The sequence below is a fragment of the Neoarius graeffei genome, chromosome 8 (genome assembly GCF_027579695.1).
Source record: "Neoarius graeffei isolate fNeoGra1 chromosome 8, fNeoGra1.pri, whole genome shotgun sequence".
Taxonomy (NCBI): domain Eukaryota; kingdom Metazoa; phylum Chordata; class Actinopteri; order Siluriformes; family Ariidae; genus Neoarius; species Neoarius graeffei.
Window position 1 is genome coordinate 91,163,701 of NC_083576.1, and position 13,831 is coordinate 91,177,531.

Below are 13,831 nucleotides of genomic sequence, written 5' to 3' on the forward strand. Positions count from 1 at the left end.
AAGTGATCACGGCAAACTCCAGCACGCTTCGACTCGGCTCCCTTCGATTTCACTGAGAGGTTCAAAAGCCACCTTTCTCCACGTCTGTTTGTGAAACCCTGTGTTCATTCACCCTTTTTTATTAGTTCATGAGGAACCCTGAAGAAACTTTTATCAGTGTCACATTCGAACAATGCAAGCGTAAGGCATTTTTTATGCGAGCAACGCACCTTCTCTGTACAAACGCTTTGTCAACTGAGCTTTGGTCGACCACCAGCTAAAGTTTTGAATAACTAATGAGGCGGATGTGACGTCACGTGAAACCCAGCAATAGACAGGAACATGACAGACAGGTGGGTGTTGTCGGCCAAGTTTGGAGGCCACTCTACGTTTCATGAGCTGGAGAGTAAGACCACTTTCAGTGCTGATGGGACAAATTTATACACACATCCTCATTCATTCATTTAACTCAGATTTGCATGAAATGAATTGATTGTATCCCTATATTGGTCATATTAAAATGTATTAAAAATTAAATCTATTATCCATGAATTAAAATAGAGAAAAGGCAAAACCGGTAGCCTGGCAAGCCAGACTAAATGTGAATATTTAGTCTGGTCTCAGTCGTAGACATTTCCGAAGGGTGTGGGTAGGAACAACACGTTGTCTTTCGAACTGTCTCTGTGCGTATAGGCCAACGCTCTGACCAATCAGCGCAACAGTGACTGTGACGTAGTCAGAGCGACAGAAAGCAGTGGGGGAGGGTAAACAAACAGCGGAGCCAGCTGGTAGATCAGACTTTTGCCATAGCCGGTCGGCAAAACAGCAAAAACGTCCTTCTTGAAAAGGAATGAGCGGAGAGCCTCTTCCTGCTCATGTTTCAACAAAAACTCCAAGTCTAATTCTTCTAAAACTGATTCCAAAGCGGAGTCAAACGCGCGCTGTTCACTAGCCGTAGCCATCTTTCCTGTTGCGCTTTCTCCAGCGTCGCGCAGCCTTGTCATCACTCCTGCAAAAGCCCGCCCAAAGAATCCAAACAAAAACCTTGCGTTGTGATTGGCGGGCACGATTTGATGCCCGGGGTGTGTTGTTGATATGGTCCGAGGCTAGACCCACTCGTAGGCAAAAATATTTTTGGCCGCTAGGCGGGTGGGTCTGGTTTACTAGGCTACAAAAGCGGTACACTGGATGTAAAAGAAAAAAAAAATTAAAAATGAATTTTAATCTTCCAATGTCCAAACTTTTTAACATTCATGTCTATAGTATGTTATTTTAGAAAATAAAAAACAATGCTATTTTAAAAAAACACTAAATCAAACGAACAAATAAAAAAACCCTAGTTTTTTAACAAATAATTTCTTTATATTGTTTTTAATTTTATCTAGAACGTTAAACATGAAGAACAACAAAGTGCTGTTTGTTTGTTTGTTTATTTGTTTGTTTGTCAAACAAGTGACCTGGAGGTGATTTTACTTCGTATATTTTACTAATGCCGCTTTTCCACTACCAACGCGGCTGAGTCGGGCTGAGCCGTGCCGTGCTGAGTCGAGCTGAGCGGGGCTGTTGGAGTTGCATTTCGACTACAACCGCGCTGAACCGTGCTGGCTGGAAGTGGGTGGACACATTGGGTGGAGTTAGCGAAAGTGGGTGGACGTCACGTGATGTCGTTAAGCAGCGCAAACAGTGACATCAGTGATCTTTTAAGCGGTAGTCTCACGACCCGGATAGTAAACAATAAACATGGAGGACATGGAGTCGTTAGTGTTGCTGGTCTTGGTGCTGTGGCTTGTTGTCACCGACAACGCCAACAGATACTGGCAAGAGCGTATAGATGAGGCGAGGCGCATAAGGCTTCAGAAATTCTCGTAATTCTTCTTCTTCCGGGTTTGCGGTGTTTACAGATCCCAGCGTGCTCGCGGGGCGTGTGTGGGCATGTGAGGACACTCCTCCTCGCCAATCAGTGCACAGAGGAGTGTCTGCTCACGCCCCCAGCCTCACTCGGCACGGGTTGGCTCGCTTCAGCCCCACTCCAAAACGGTACGAGTTTTAGGGGCTAAGCAGGGCTGAAGCGAGCCGAGTCGTGCTGTTTTTTGGTAGTCGAAACGCGAGCCGTGTCGGGCTGAAGCGAGCTGAAGTGAGCTGAAAAAGGGTAGTGGAAAAGGGCCATAAAAGTTGTATAAAAACTAGCCTTAAGTTGTTTCCATAAGTGTGAACACGAGTGATGAAAGGGTTAAAATCAGATTAACGTAACCATGAAGCTTTACAGTTAACACTTCTCCCGCTTCACCCTGAACGTAAACATTTTCAGCATCTAAAGCTTGCTTTAAAAAAATAAAAATGCCAGTGCTACAAGGCTAATGTAGCTAACAAATAATGGAAGCACGTGGCCACCATTTTAGCATCGTCATGGATTAAATTCAGCTGTAATTAAACGTTACTATAAGTCTATAATTATAATAAACCACGTTATTCTGTATGTAGTCGTAATAATAAATATATTTATTCTACCATGACACAAACTGTCCAAGCCCAACATCGACTCTCATTCATGAAGAATATTTTCACTTTAATCTCTGTGTTCTGTAGAAACAGGAAAATATTTAAAATGAAATGAAGTAATAAAGTGTGATGTGGCTGTTCCTGATGGTTTTATTCCCAGCTCCTGTAACTCTGTGTGTTAATGTGTGTTTAGGGATTATATCTACTATAACGATGTTCACTCGTTTAACCTGGACACCTTCACCTGGTCCCGACTGACCCTGTCTGGCTCCGCCCCCTCACCACGCTCCGCCTGCCAGATGACGGTCACGCCCGACGCCACCGGGATCATCATCTATGGAGGCTACTGCAAATCCGTACGTCTTTTTATGGTTTGGTTTAATACGAGGTCGTTTTTATGTAAGAAATGTTTTCAGGTAGAAACATCGTTCCACAAGTTTGTACAGCGTTCAGACGTGAGATCTTTCCCTGGCTGTAAGAGACGAGGAGGCGAGTTTATCGCTCGTAATCCTGTTCAGATTGTAAGGATAATAAATGTGATGCTGAAACATGATAGGAAACAGTGTTGGTGAGGAAAAGAATAAAACAGGAACTGAAGCAAAACGTTTCACTCTCACCAGAGAGCCAAGAAGGACGTGGATAAAGGGACCATTCACTCAGACATGTTTCTGATGAAGAAAGAGGGCAAAGAAGAGCAAGGTAACGTCTGCTCATAATCCAGATTAAAGGAGAGCAAAGTAACATCTATGCATAATCCAGATTAAAGACAAGCAAAGTAACATCCACTCATTATCCAGTAATCCAGATTAAAGGGAGCGCAAAGTAATGTCTATTCATAATTCAGATTAAAACTGAGCAAAGTAACATCCACTCATAATACAGGAATCCAGATTAAGGGAGAGGAAAGTAACATTTAGTCATAATCCAGATTAAAGACCAGCAAAGTAATGTTTGCTCATAATCCACTAATCCAGATTAAAGGAGAGCAAAGTAATGTCCATTCATAACCCAGATTAAAGACAAGCAAAGTAACATCTACTCATAATCAAAATTAAAGGCAAGCAAATTAACATCCATTCATAATCCAGATTAAAGGAGAGCAAAGTAACGTCTTCATAATCCAGATTTAAAACTGAGCAAAGTAACATTTACTCATAATCCAGATTAAGGGAGAGGAAAGTAACATTTACTCATAATCCAGATTAAAGACAAGCAAAGTAATGTTTGCTCATAATCCACTAATCTGGGGTAAAGGAGAGCAAAGTAATGTCCATTCATAACCCAGATTAAAGACAAGCAAAGTAACATCTACTCACAATCCAGATTAAAGGAGAGCAAAGTAACATTTGCTCATAATCCACTAATCCAGATTAAAGGAGAGCAAAGTAACGTCTTCATAATCCAGATTTCAAACTGAGCAAAGTAACATCCACTCATAATCCAGATTAAGGGAAAGGAAAGTAACATTTACTCATAATCCAGATTTAAGACAAGCAAAGTAATGTTTGCTCATAATCCACTAATCCGGGATAAAGGAGAGCAAAGTAATGTACATTCATAATCCAGATTAAGGGAGAGGAAAATAACATTTAGTCATAATCCAGATTAAAGACAAGCAAAGTGACATCTACTGACAATCCAGATCTTTTTGAGGATCTCAGAAATATACATTTTTAAGATATTTTATTAAAATCAAACCCTCTGTCTCTGTAAATGTCAAACTAAACCCAGTGCTGAGGAATCTGACCAACTCGGTGTTTATATAACTGTTATAAATTAAAATTACAGTAATGAGTTATAGGTTATATGAAGTATTATAACAGTTGTAACAGGAAGTTATACTGTACATTAATGCGACAGTTCTAACAGATTAACGTCGACGTTAGATGTTTATAACATGTATACATTAACAATAATAAACGTTATAACTGTTATTAATACAGATGCAGTGTTTACTGAACAGTAATTACTGATATATACTGAATACTGACAGTCTTTATAAACACTTATAGAGCGATTCAGTACTGATACATTAAATAATGATTATGTGAAATGTTTATATAAGTGCAGGTGTAAATAATGACACCTGTGTGTTCGTATGTAGAGAAGTGGGCGTGGACTCGCGTGAACCCGTCAGGTGTGAAGCCTCCTCCTCGCTCGGGTTTCTCTCTGGCCGTGGGGCCGGCGGGACGAGCGATCCTCTTCGGAGGAGTGTGTGACGAGGAAGATGAGGAGACGCTGGAGGGAGATTTCTTTAACGATCTTTACCTGTACGACATCAGCAAGAACCGCTGGTTCCCAGGACAGCTCAAGGTACGAAACGTCCTGCAGCAGTCTGCTCACAGGCCACTTCTTCAGGGGCCTTTATTATTTTATTTACTCAACACTCGGTGTGTGTGAACACAGGGGAACAGGTCGGAGAAGAAAAAGCGCCGGCGAGGGAAGAAAGCGGGAGAAGATGGAGGACAGGAGAATGAAACGAAGCAGGGGAGCAATGACGCAGAGGAACAACCGACCGAAATCGTGAAGGAGGTCGTCACCGAGGATGGAACGGTGATCACCATAAAGCAGGCAATTTCCACAGCGCAGGAGAGCGAGGAAGACGACGACGACGAAGAGGAGGATGAGCAGGGAGGAGGTGCAGCCGCTCCTGCAGTGGAGCCGTGCCCGAGGTCAAGCGCCATGGCGGCGGTAAAACACGGGAAGCTGTATTTATACGGAGGCATGTTCGAGGTGGGAGATCGCCAGTTCACTCTGAACGACCTGTACTGCCTCGACCTGCACAAGATGGAGCAGTGGGAGGTGCTGGTGGAGATGGACCCCAGTACGTTATCGATAATAGGTTTTATTGATGTTTACGTAGAGGTGCAGCGATATGTTAGAAATATATCACTATTTTCAAAGGTATTTCTCTGATGTGCACCATGATCTAGAGGCTTGCTCACTAACTGGCAGGAATACAGTTATTACATCTCTCATCTCATCTCATCTCATTATCTGTAGCCACTTTATCCTGTTCTACAGGGTCGCAGGCGAGCTGGAGCCTATCCCAGCTGACTACAGGTGAAAGGCGGGGTACACCCTGGACAAGTCGCCAGGTCATCACAGGGCTACAGTTATTACAGTTTATATTAAAATATGAATAATAAATTTGTTTATTAATAATATCACGACTTGTTTAAAAATATGTCATGACCCACTTTATCGCAATATCGTAGAATCATATCGCCCGCCTCTACATCTACACTCATATTAATTGATTTTGTGGAATATTTAAAAAAAAAAAGCATGTTTTACAGAGAGGGCGGCACGGTGGTGTAGTGGTTAGCGCTGTCGCCTCACAGCAAGAAGGTCATGGGTTCGAGCCCCGTGGCCGGCGAGGGCCTTTCTGTGCGGAGTTTGCATGTTCTCCCCGTGTCCGCGTGGGTTTCCTCCGGGTGCTCCGGTTTCCCCCACAGTCCAAAGACATGCAGGTTAGGTTAACTGGTGACTCTAAATTGAGCGTAGGTGTGAATGTGAATGGTTGTCTGTGTCTATGTGTCAGCCCTGTGATGACCTGGCGACTTGTCCAGGGTGAACCCCGCCTTTCGCCCGTAGTCAGCTGGGATAGGCTCCAGCTTGCCTGCGACCCTGTAGAACAGGATAAAGCGGCTACAGATAATGAGATGAGATGTTTTACAGAAATATTAAATGACTTGGGGGGGAGGGGGGAGTTCCATTTAAATAATCTACCCAAAATGTCTAGCGTTTGAGCGAGCACAAGCTATACTGTAACAAACGTAAAAAAAACCAAACTGTAAGTTCATGTTGTGCGCTTTAAAAAAAATAACAGCAAATGACATGCTAAGTCCCGCCCCTTCTCCACTTTAATGGACCAGTCACAATCCATTCTGCCTTGAGAAAAGGTCCTGACGATTAAAACTCCCAGAAGTACCACAACACAGCCAGCTCGCTCAGATTAATTATTGGATTCGTAATCATTTAAAATAACATCAAATCGCAAATAACTTCATATCCGCTGTACACTCCCCGGCCACTTTAATAGGAACTAGTTGTTGATTGTAAGATCCCTGTTCTTGGCTGCAGGAGTGGAACCCAGTGTGTTCTTCTGTCTGCTGTTGCATGCTGAGATGCTTTTCTGCTCATCACGGTTGTAAAGAGTGATTATATGAGTTACTATATCCTTCCAATCTGTCCATTTCCCTCTGACCCTCTCTTATCAACAAGGCGTTTGTTTTTTCCACCCACAGAACTGTCGCTCACTCACTCAGTGTTTTGTTTTTTATTTTTGGCACCATTTTGTGCAAAGACTGTTGTGTGTGAAAACCCCAGGAAGGAGATCAGCAGGTTCTGAAATACTCGAACCTTCATGCTCCATCTGACTCAAACCAACACCCATACCACAGTGAAAGAAAGAAAGTCACGCTTCACTGTGAGATCACAGTTTTTCTCATTCTGATGTTTGAACATTGTGAACATTAACTGAAGCTCTTGATTTGTATCTGTGGGATTTGATGCATGGTGCTGCTGTTGAGCGATCGGCTGATTACAGAACTGCAGACAACAAACAGCAGGTGGATGAAGGGGTGTTCCTAATAAAGTGGCCGGTGAACTGACTAGCTGTAAATTTGTACAGAATTAAAAATAGGTTCGGGTGAAAATAAAGTATGCTGTACATGAGACAAATTTTATTGAGTCATATTCCTACGGAGGAAATTAAATTAATATTCGTGATGTTCTTAAGTTAGCAAACAACGTTATCTATTAGCTGCTTAATTTTATGCTAGCATGAATATTTTGATGAACTAATTGCTTAAAACTGCTGCATGCACCAGCTCTGCCTGTCAATAATTAATGAGTACTCATATTTATATATATGAGGGTTCGTCAAAAAGTTCGAAGACACATGAAAAAATCTTTATTTATGAAAATAACAAAGCTATTTCTCTACATATCCTCCATTTAAGTCTAAACACTTCTGCAAGTGATGTTTCCATCGGAGAATTCCTTCTTTGTATTCCTTTTTTGAATTCTTTTTAATTCCTTTTGAAATTATAACATCTGTCTTAGAACTTTTTGACTTGTGCTCGTGTGTGTGCGCGTATGCGTGATACACACACACACAATAAATAAATAAATAAATAAATATATATATATATATATATATATATATATATATATATATATATATATATATGTATGTATGTAAAGTGTATGTAAAACTCATTGTGTCAAAGAATGTTAATTTTCTTCAGTATTTGATTCTGTGAGGAGAAAATCTATAAAAACATATTCAGATGATTTCCTGCTGTCATTACAGAAACTCAAGAGTGGTTAGAAGAGTCGGAGTCAGAAGACGAGGAGGAGGAAGAGGAGGGTAAAGTGGGTGAGGACGAGGATGAAGAGTCTGAGGAGGAGAGTGATGATGATGAAGGTGGTAAGAGTTATGAACTGTTCTCTAATTTTGACTGGAAAAAAAACAAACTATAAGAGGACAAGATCTCCTGTTCTTTATAAGTTTCTTAGCTTAATTCTCATAATACAGTTTTCTTGACAAGCATTATTTGCAGCAGTTGTAGCCTCGTTAGTCAGTATTAACAAGCAACGTACATGAACCGCAGCATTGAAAACACCAGAAGTAATGCGTAATTAATTCATGCTTATATTAATTGATTGAACACTAGATAAAGCAAACAGTACATTAAAAAATATATATAAACAACCAAACACTGCAATTCATAAGTAACAATGAATGGAGGGTGCCAATATTTACTTATTGGGTGAACAAATTTAGTAACACAGTGCCATTTTAATTAATGGACTATTGATTGATTAACATTAGTTTATTAACCTCCTGGTTTTGTGGAGTATTTTTTATTTCCAAAAGCAAACCAGATGAAGGGAAAAGCAGACGAGCAGCTTGCAGACTTCCACAGACTCTGTCCAGCAGGTGGCGATAATGAGCCTCATGAATGAATTTGAAGAAAACTCAATTTTTTTGCCCAGTGTAACATAATAAACAGTTTAGCAACAGATTGTGCTTCTCCTGAGTTGCTAATTTTGTTTTTTAATCAGTGTGTAAAGAAATCGGTGCACAGAGTTCGATTGTTTCACACGTTAAAGGTGACAGCAAAGCTATGTGTTTGTAAAGGTTTGTTTTACATCTCGGAAAAGTAGCGCGTTTTACGTAGCATTAATTCCGAGCATGGAATTAAAAAAAGATTTTAGAGCATGAAGTGTCGTGTCCCGCTGCAAGTTGAGCCATTTTAAACAGAGATTTTAGAGCGCGCAGCCACACACTATTAATAGGCAGTGCGTAATTTTATATATTAAGGCTTTCATTTGACTCACTCTCGTACATTTCTACTAAGTTTATAAATCAACCCGTGTCCGAAATCGCTCCCTACTCACTATATAGGGCGCTGTATAGCGAAGACGCCTTTTTGTAGTGGTGTCCGAAACCTTAGTGAGGATTATTTACACCCTATATAGTGCACTCAAAGTATCCCACAATGCATCACGAAAAATAGCGTACAACCGATGGGCACTAACCAAAGCAATATATCCCATCATGCATTGCAGTCGCGCTGAAAGAAATCAAATTAAGTCTCAAATGTGATTTAATAAAAGGCAGCGGCAAAGAAGGAAGTATTCAGCCTTGATTTAAAAGAACTGAAAGCTGCAGGTACTTTGTATTGATTAATCTGGGAAATGCGCTCAGTATCTCACCTCATTATCTGTAGCCGCTTTATCCTTCTACAGGGTCGCAGGCGAGCTGGAGCCTATCCCAGCTGACTACGGGTGAAAGGCGGGGTTCACCCTGGACAAGTCGCCAGGTCATCACAGGGCTGACACATAGACACAGACAACCATTCACACTCACATTCACACCTACGCTCAATTTAGAGTCACCAGTTAACCTAACCTGCATGTCTTTGGACTGTGGGGGAAACCGGAGCACCCGGAGGAAACCCACGCGGACACGGGGAGAACATGCAAACTCCACACAGAAAGGCCCTCGCCGGCCCCGGGGCTCGAACCCAGACCTTCTTGCTGTGAGGCGACAGCGCTAACCACTACACCACCGTGCCGCCCTGCGCTCAGTATAATATGGATTTATCACAAACACACACGCATGTATTTATTATTTTGAAACCCACCAGCCGACTGATCTGGCACGTTTTAATCGTGCAACAGTAATGATGTAAATACCAGCACGACGGACTAGTGTCCGAAAGAGTTTTTTCATTTTACCAATGAGCTCACTGTATAGTCCTCTATATAGTAATTCCCTATATAGGGAGTAGGGAAGAGTGAACAAGTGAGGGATTTCGGGCACAGGGAGGGTCTGGAAACTGTGAGTAAATTGTTTTGCACTTAAATTACCATTTGATCTCAACCTAGTCTCTCCTTGTCAGACTGTAAACTGTCATATTTGCACTGTAAATGCCACAAGACTGTCATATTGCACTATCATATCAAGTCAGTTCATCTGTTCTTAGACATCCACTTTCTTGTCATTTTAAGTACTGTAAACTGTCATTTGCACTATTAATCTCATAGCTATCTGTAAACTGTCTTATTGCACTATCATCAAGTCAGATCTTTTTTGTTTTGTTTTTTTGGGTTGCCTGCATACTGAAAATAGGCGTCTGTACATGCCAATGCTACCTCTATCACTTGATGCAGCTAGTCACTTTATTCTCAACCCTGTTACTGTTATGCACCTGTGTTCCTTCAGGGACTTGCACAAGTTTATGTATAGTTTAGGTATAGTTGTCAGTAGTTTTTTTTTTTTTTTTTTAGTAGTAGTTTTATATTAGTTTCATTGTACATATTTTCCTATGTCTATTTTAGTATTTATGTGTGCACTGTATGGTGAAGCTTTAAATCTCATTGTACTTGTATAATGACAATAAAGGCTTTCTATTCTATTCTAAATATCCACTAGAGAGTCCTCAGAATGCAGTTAAACAGCCACAGGAATGAAAAGTGTGATCTGTAACACTTATGTCCCCACGTGTGTTGCAGAGGATGAACATCCCCCGGTAAAGCCCAACGAGAGCGTGAGCGAGTATCAGAGCCGGACCGAGGCGTACTGGCAGCGACTGGCTCGCACCAACATGGGCCCTGACGCCAAGGACAAGAAAGTCAACAAAGTGGGACTCGCCATGGCCAAAGTGTTCTTTGACGATCAGGCATAACGGAGAGTGTTTATAGTGTGTGTGTGTGTGTGTGTGTGTGTGTGTACAGTTATAAATGTGTGATTGAGTTTCAACAACAGTTTTTTTTTTTTTTTATTCTCTTTGACATGCATGAGGATTTCTGCTCAATAAAACATCTTTATTCTCGTCTTGCCTCTTTTTTTTTTTCACTTCCTGTTTCATGATTTCACACGGGACAGTACAATTTTCTGTGTAAAATCTTTAGTTTGTTATAAAGCAAATGCACCAGCGGTTTAACCTGAAACAAAAATACACTAAAAGTCTCTGTAAAAGCAGATTTGAATAGTTGTAGGCTAACTCAAGCTAGCTGAACTATTTTACACCTAGCTATGTTCTCACATTGCTGAATTTAGCGAGCTGTATTAACTATAGTTGTTTTAGCAGAAGCTTGCTAGTTTAATTTTGTGGCACATAAAAAAAAAAAAACGCTAAAGTTTAGTGAACAACTATATATTTGACAAAGCCATTACGATCCAAGAACATGCCAGATAGTATTATTTTCCATTATGCTAGCTGCTGCTATCATCAGATATTTTTCAACATTTTAACAAAACTGAGAGACAATAACACGCAACAGTTAAAATAAGGACAGTTTTAGGAAGGAAAGCTTGAAGCTAAGTGAATTTTTATGGTTATATCAAGCTAGCAGAAGCATTTATAATCATATTTTGTTCAGCTAGCTACTCCTTGCTTGCTAAATCTTGCTACACTCTAGTAGCTTTAGCACAAACTAGCTACTGTAGCTCTTGTAGCTACTGAAACTTCAAACTGCTCAGTTAATTTCTTCAAACAGGCAGAAAAGTTCAAATTTCACTGAATAACCTGACAAGTTTTAATGAACAGTGCTGAGAAAATAAAATTTAACCGTTAAAATGAGGAGAGTTTGATGGAGCAAAGCTATTTGGACAGTTGTGTCGTAGCTAGCTAGAGTTAAAAATTAAAGTAGGCTAATATGCTAGCTGCCGATATTAGCACACCAGATCCCAGATACATTTTTGACAACTACATGTGATTATGTTTAAAATCCTTATGTTTTAGTTCTCACTTAGCTGAAATTAGCTAAATTCACCAGAATGGCTTCAAGACAAATTAGCTAGTTTAATTATTGTTGGCTGGTTCCCACTCAAACTTCTTACAGCATCTTTCTCAGTTAATTCTTCCTTTAAACAGTGAGATTATGTATATCTGATAAAGAAATTACCATTATAAACATGCTAGCTAGTGTTAAATATGGTGCGATGCTTATGCTAGATGCTTATGTTACAACACCAGATCTTTCCCCCACATTGTGGCCATGACAAAGTATGTTTAATAGATCACTATGACAAATTATATAACAGTTTAAAGGAGATAATGAAGAAAATCTAGTTGCATTAGACTTAATAGGGACATCATTGACTATTAGCTAGCTAACTAGTAATCTAACATGCAGTAGCTGCATGATGCTGTATAACTAACATTGATAGTTTTATTCTTCTTCATAATCCTCGTCATGTTTTGTACACCTAGTTAGTATTTACTGAACTGAATTTAGCTAGCTAGCTGGATACACTATAGTGGCTTTAGCACAAACCTCCTAGCATGTTAGCTTTGTGGCTGTGACCAGTGCACACTTCTGATGCACTTTCTGTTTTGAACATATTTTTAAAAAGTGTCAAAATTTAGTGGACAACTGTGTATCTTTGGTGAAGAAATTACCATCCGAAACATGCTAGCTAAAGTTAAACTTAGAATACAGTGGTGCTTGAAATGTGAACCCTTTAGAATTTTCTATATTTCTGCATAAATATGACCTAAAACATCATCAGATTTTCACACAAGTCCTAAAAGTAGATAAAGAGAACCCAGTTAAACAAATGGGACAAAAATATTATACTTGGTCATTTATTTATTGAGGAAAATGATCCAATATGGGGCGGCACGGTGGTGTAGTGGTTAGCGCTGTCGCCTCACAGCAAGAAGGTCCTGGGTTCGAGCCCCGGGGCCGGCGAGGGCCCTTCTGTGTGGAGTTTGCATGTTCTCCCCGTGTCCACGTGGGTTTCCTCCGGGTGCTCCGGTTTCCCCCACAGTCCAAAGACATGCAGGTTAGGTTAACTGGTGACTCTAAATTGAGCGTAGGTGTGAATGTGAGTGTGAATGGTTGTCTGTGTCTATGTGTCAGCCCTGTGATGACCTGGCGACTTGTCCAGGGTGTACCCCGCCTTTCACCCGTAGTCAACTGGGATAGGCTCCAGCTTGCCTGCGACCCTGTAGAAGGATAAAGCGGCTAGAGATAATGAGATGAGATGATCCAATATTACATATCTGTGAGTGGCAAAAGTATGTGAACCTCAAGGATTAGCAGTTAATTTGAAGGTGAAATTAGAGTCAGGTGTTTTCAATCAGTGGGATGACAATCAGGTGTGAGTGGGCACCCTGTTTTATTTAAAGAACAGGGATCTATCAAAGTCTGATCTTCACAACACATGTTTGTGGAAGTGTATCATGGCACGAACAAAGGAGATTTCTGAGGACCTCTGAAAAAGCGTTGTTGATGCTCATCAGGCTGGAAAAGGTTACAAAACCATCTCTAAAGAGTTTGGACTCCACCAATCCACAGTCAGACAGATTGTGTACAAATGGAGGAAATTCAAGACCATTGTTACCCTCCCCAGGAGTGGGAGACCAACAAAGATCACTCCAAGAGCAAGGCGTGTAAAAGTCAGTGAGGTCACAAAGGACCCCAGGGTAACTTCTAAGCAACTGAAGGCCTCTCTCACATTGGCTAATGTTAATGTTCATGAGTACACCATGAGGAGAACACTGAACAACAATGGTGTGCATGGCAGGGTTGCAAGGAGAAAGCCACTGCTCTCCAAAAAGAACATTGCTGCTCGTCTGCAGTTTGCTAAAGATCACGTGGACAAGCCAGAAGGTTATTGGAAAAATGTTTTGTGGACGGATGAGACTAAAATAAAACTTTGTGGTTTAAATGAAAAGCATTATGTTTGGAGAAAGGAAAACACTGCATTCCAGCATAAGAACCTTATCCCATGTGTGAAACATGGTGGTGGTAGTATCATGGTTTGGGCCTGTTTTGCTGCATCTGGGCCAGGACGGCTTGGCATCATTGATGGAACAATGAATTC

At 40.8% G+C, this 13,831-nt stretch overlaps 1 protein-coding gene across 2 annotated transcripts in view; it reads left to right on the plus strand.

Annotated features, from left to right (window-relative positions):
- The window catches only part of klhdc4 (kelch domain containing 4), a 31,627-nt gene extending 20,798 nt beyond the window's left edge, over positions 1 to 10,829 (plus strand). Inside the window, exons 7-12 of one of the 2 annotated variants that reach the window (XM_060928480.1) lie at positions 2,672 to 2,834; positions 3,099 to 3,177; positions 4,583 to 4,791; positions 4,885 to 5,302; positions 7,799 to 7,915; positions 10,510 to 10,829. In XM_060928480.1, the coding sequence (XP_060784463.1) occupies positions 2,672 to 2,834; positions 3,099 to 3,177; positions 4,583 to 4,791; positions 4,885 to 5,302; positions 7,799 to 7,915; positions 10,510 to 10,682 (1,159 nt within the window). In that variant the 3' untranslated portion in view covers positions 10,683 to 10,829. The remainder of the gene's footprint in view (positions 1 to 2,671; positions 2,835 to 3,098; positions 3,178 to 4,582; positions 4,792 to 4,884; positions 5,303 to 7,798; positions 7,916 to 10,509) is intronic. The other variant, XM_060928481.1, reaches the window with a different exon arrangement.
- The last annotated feature ends 3,002 nt before the right edge of the window (positions 10,830 to 13,831 follow it).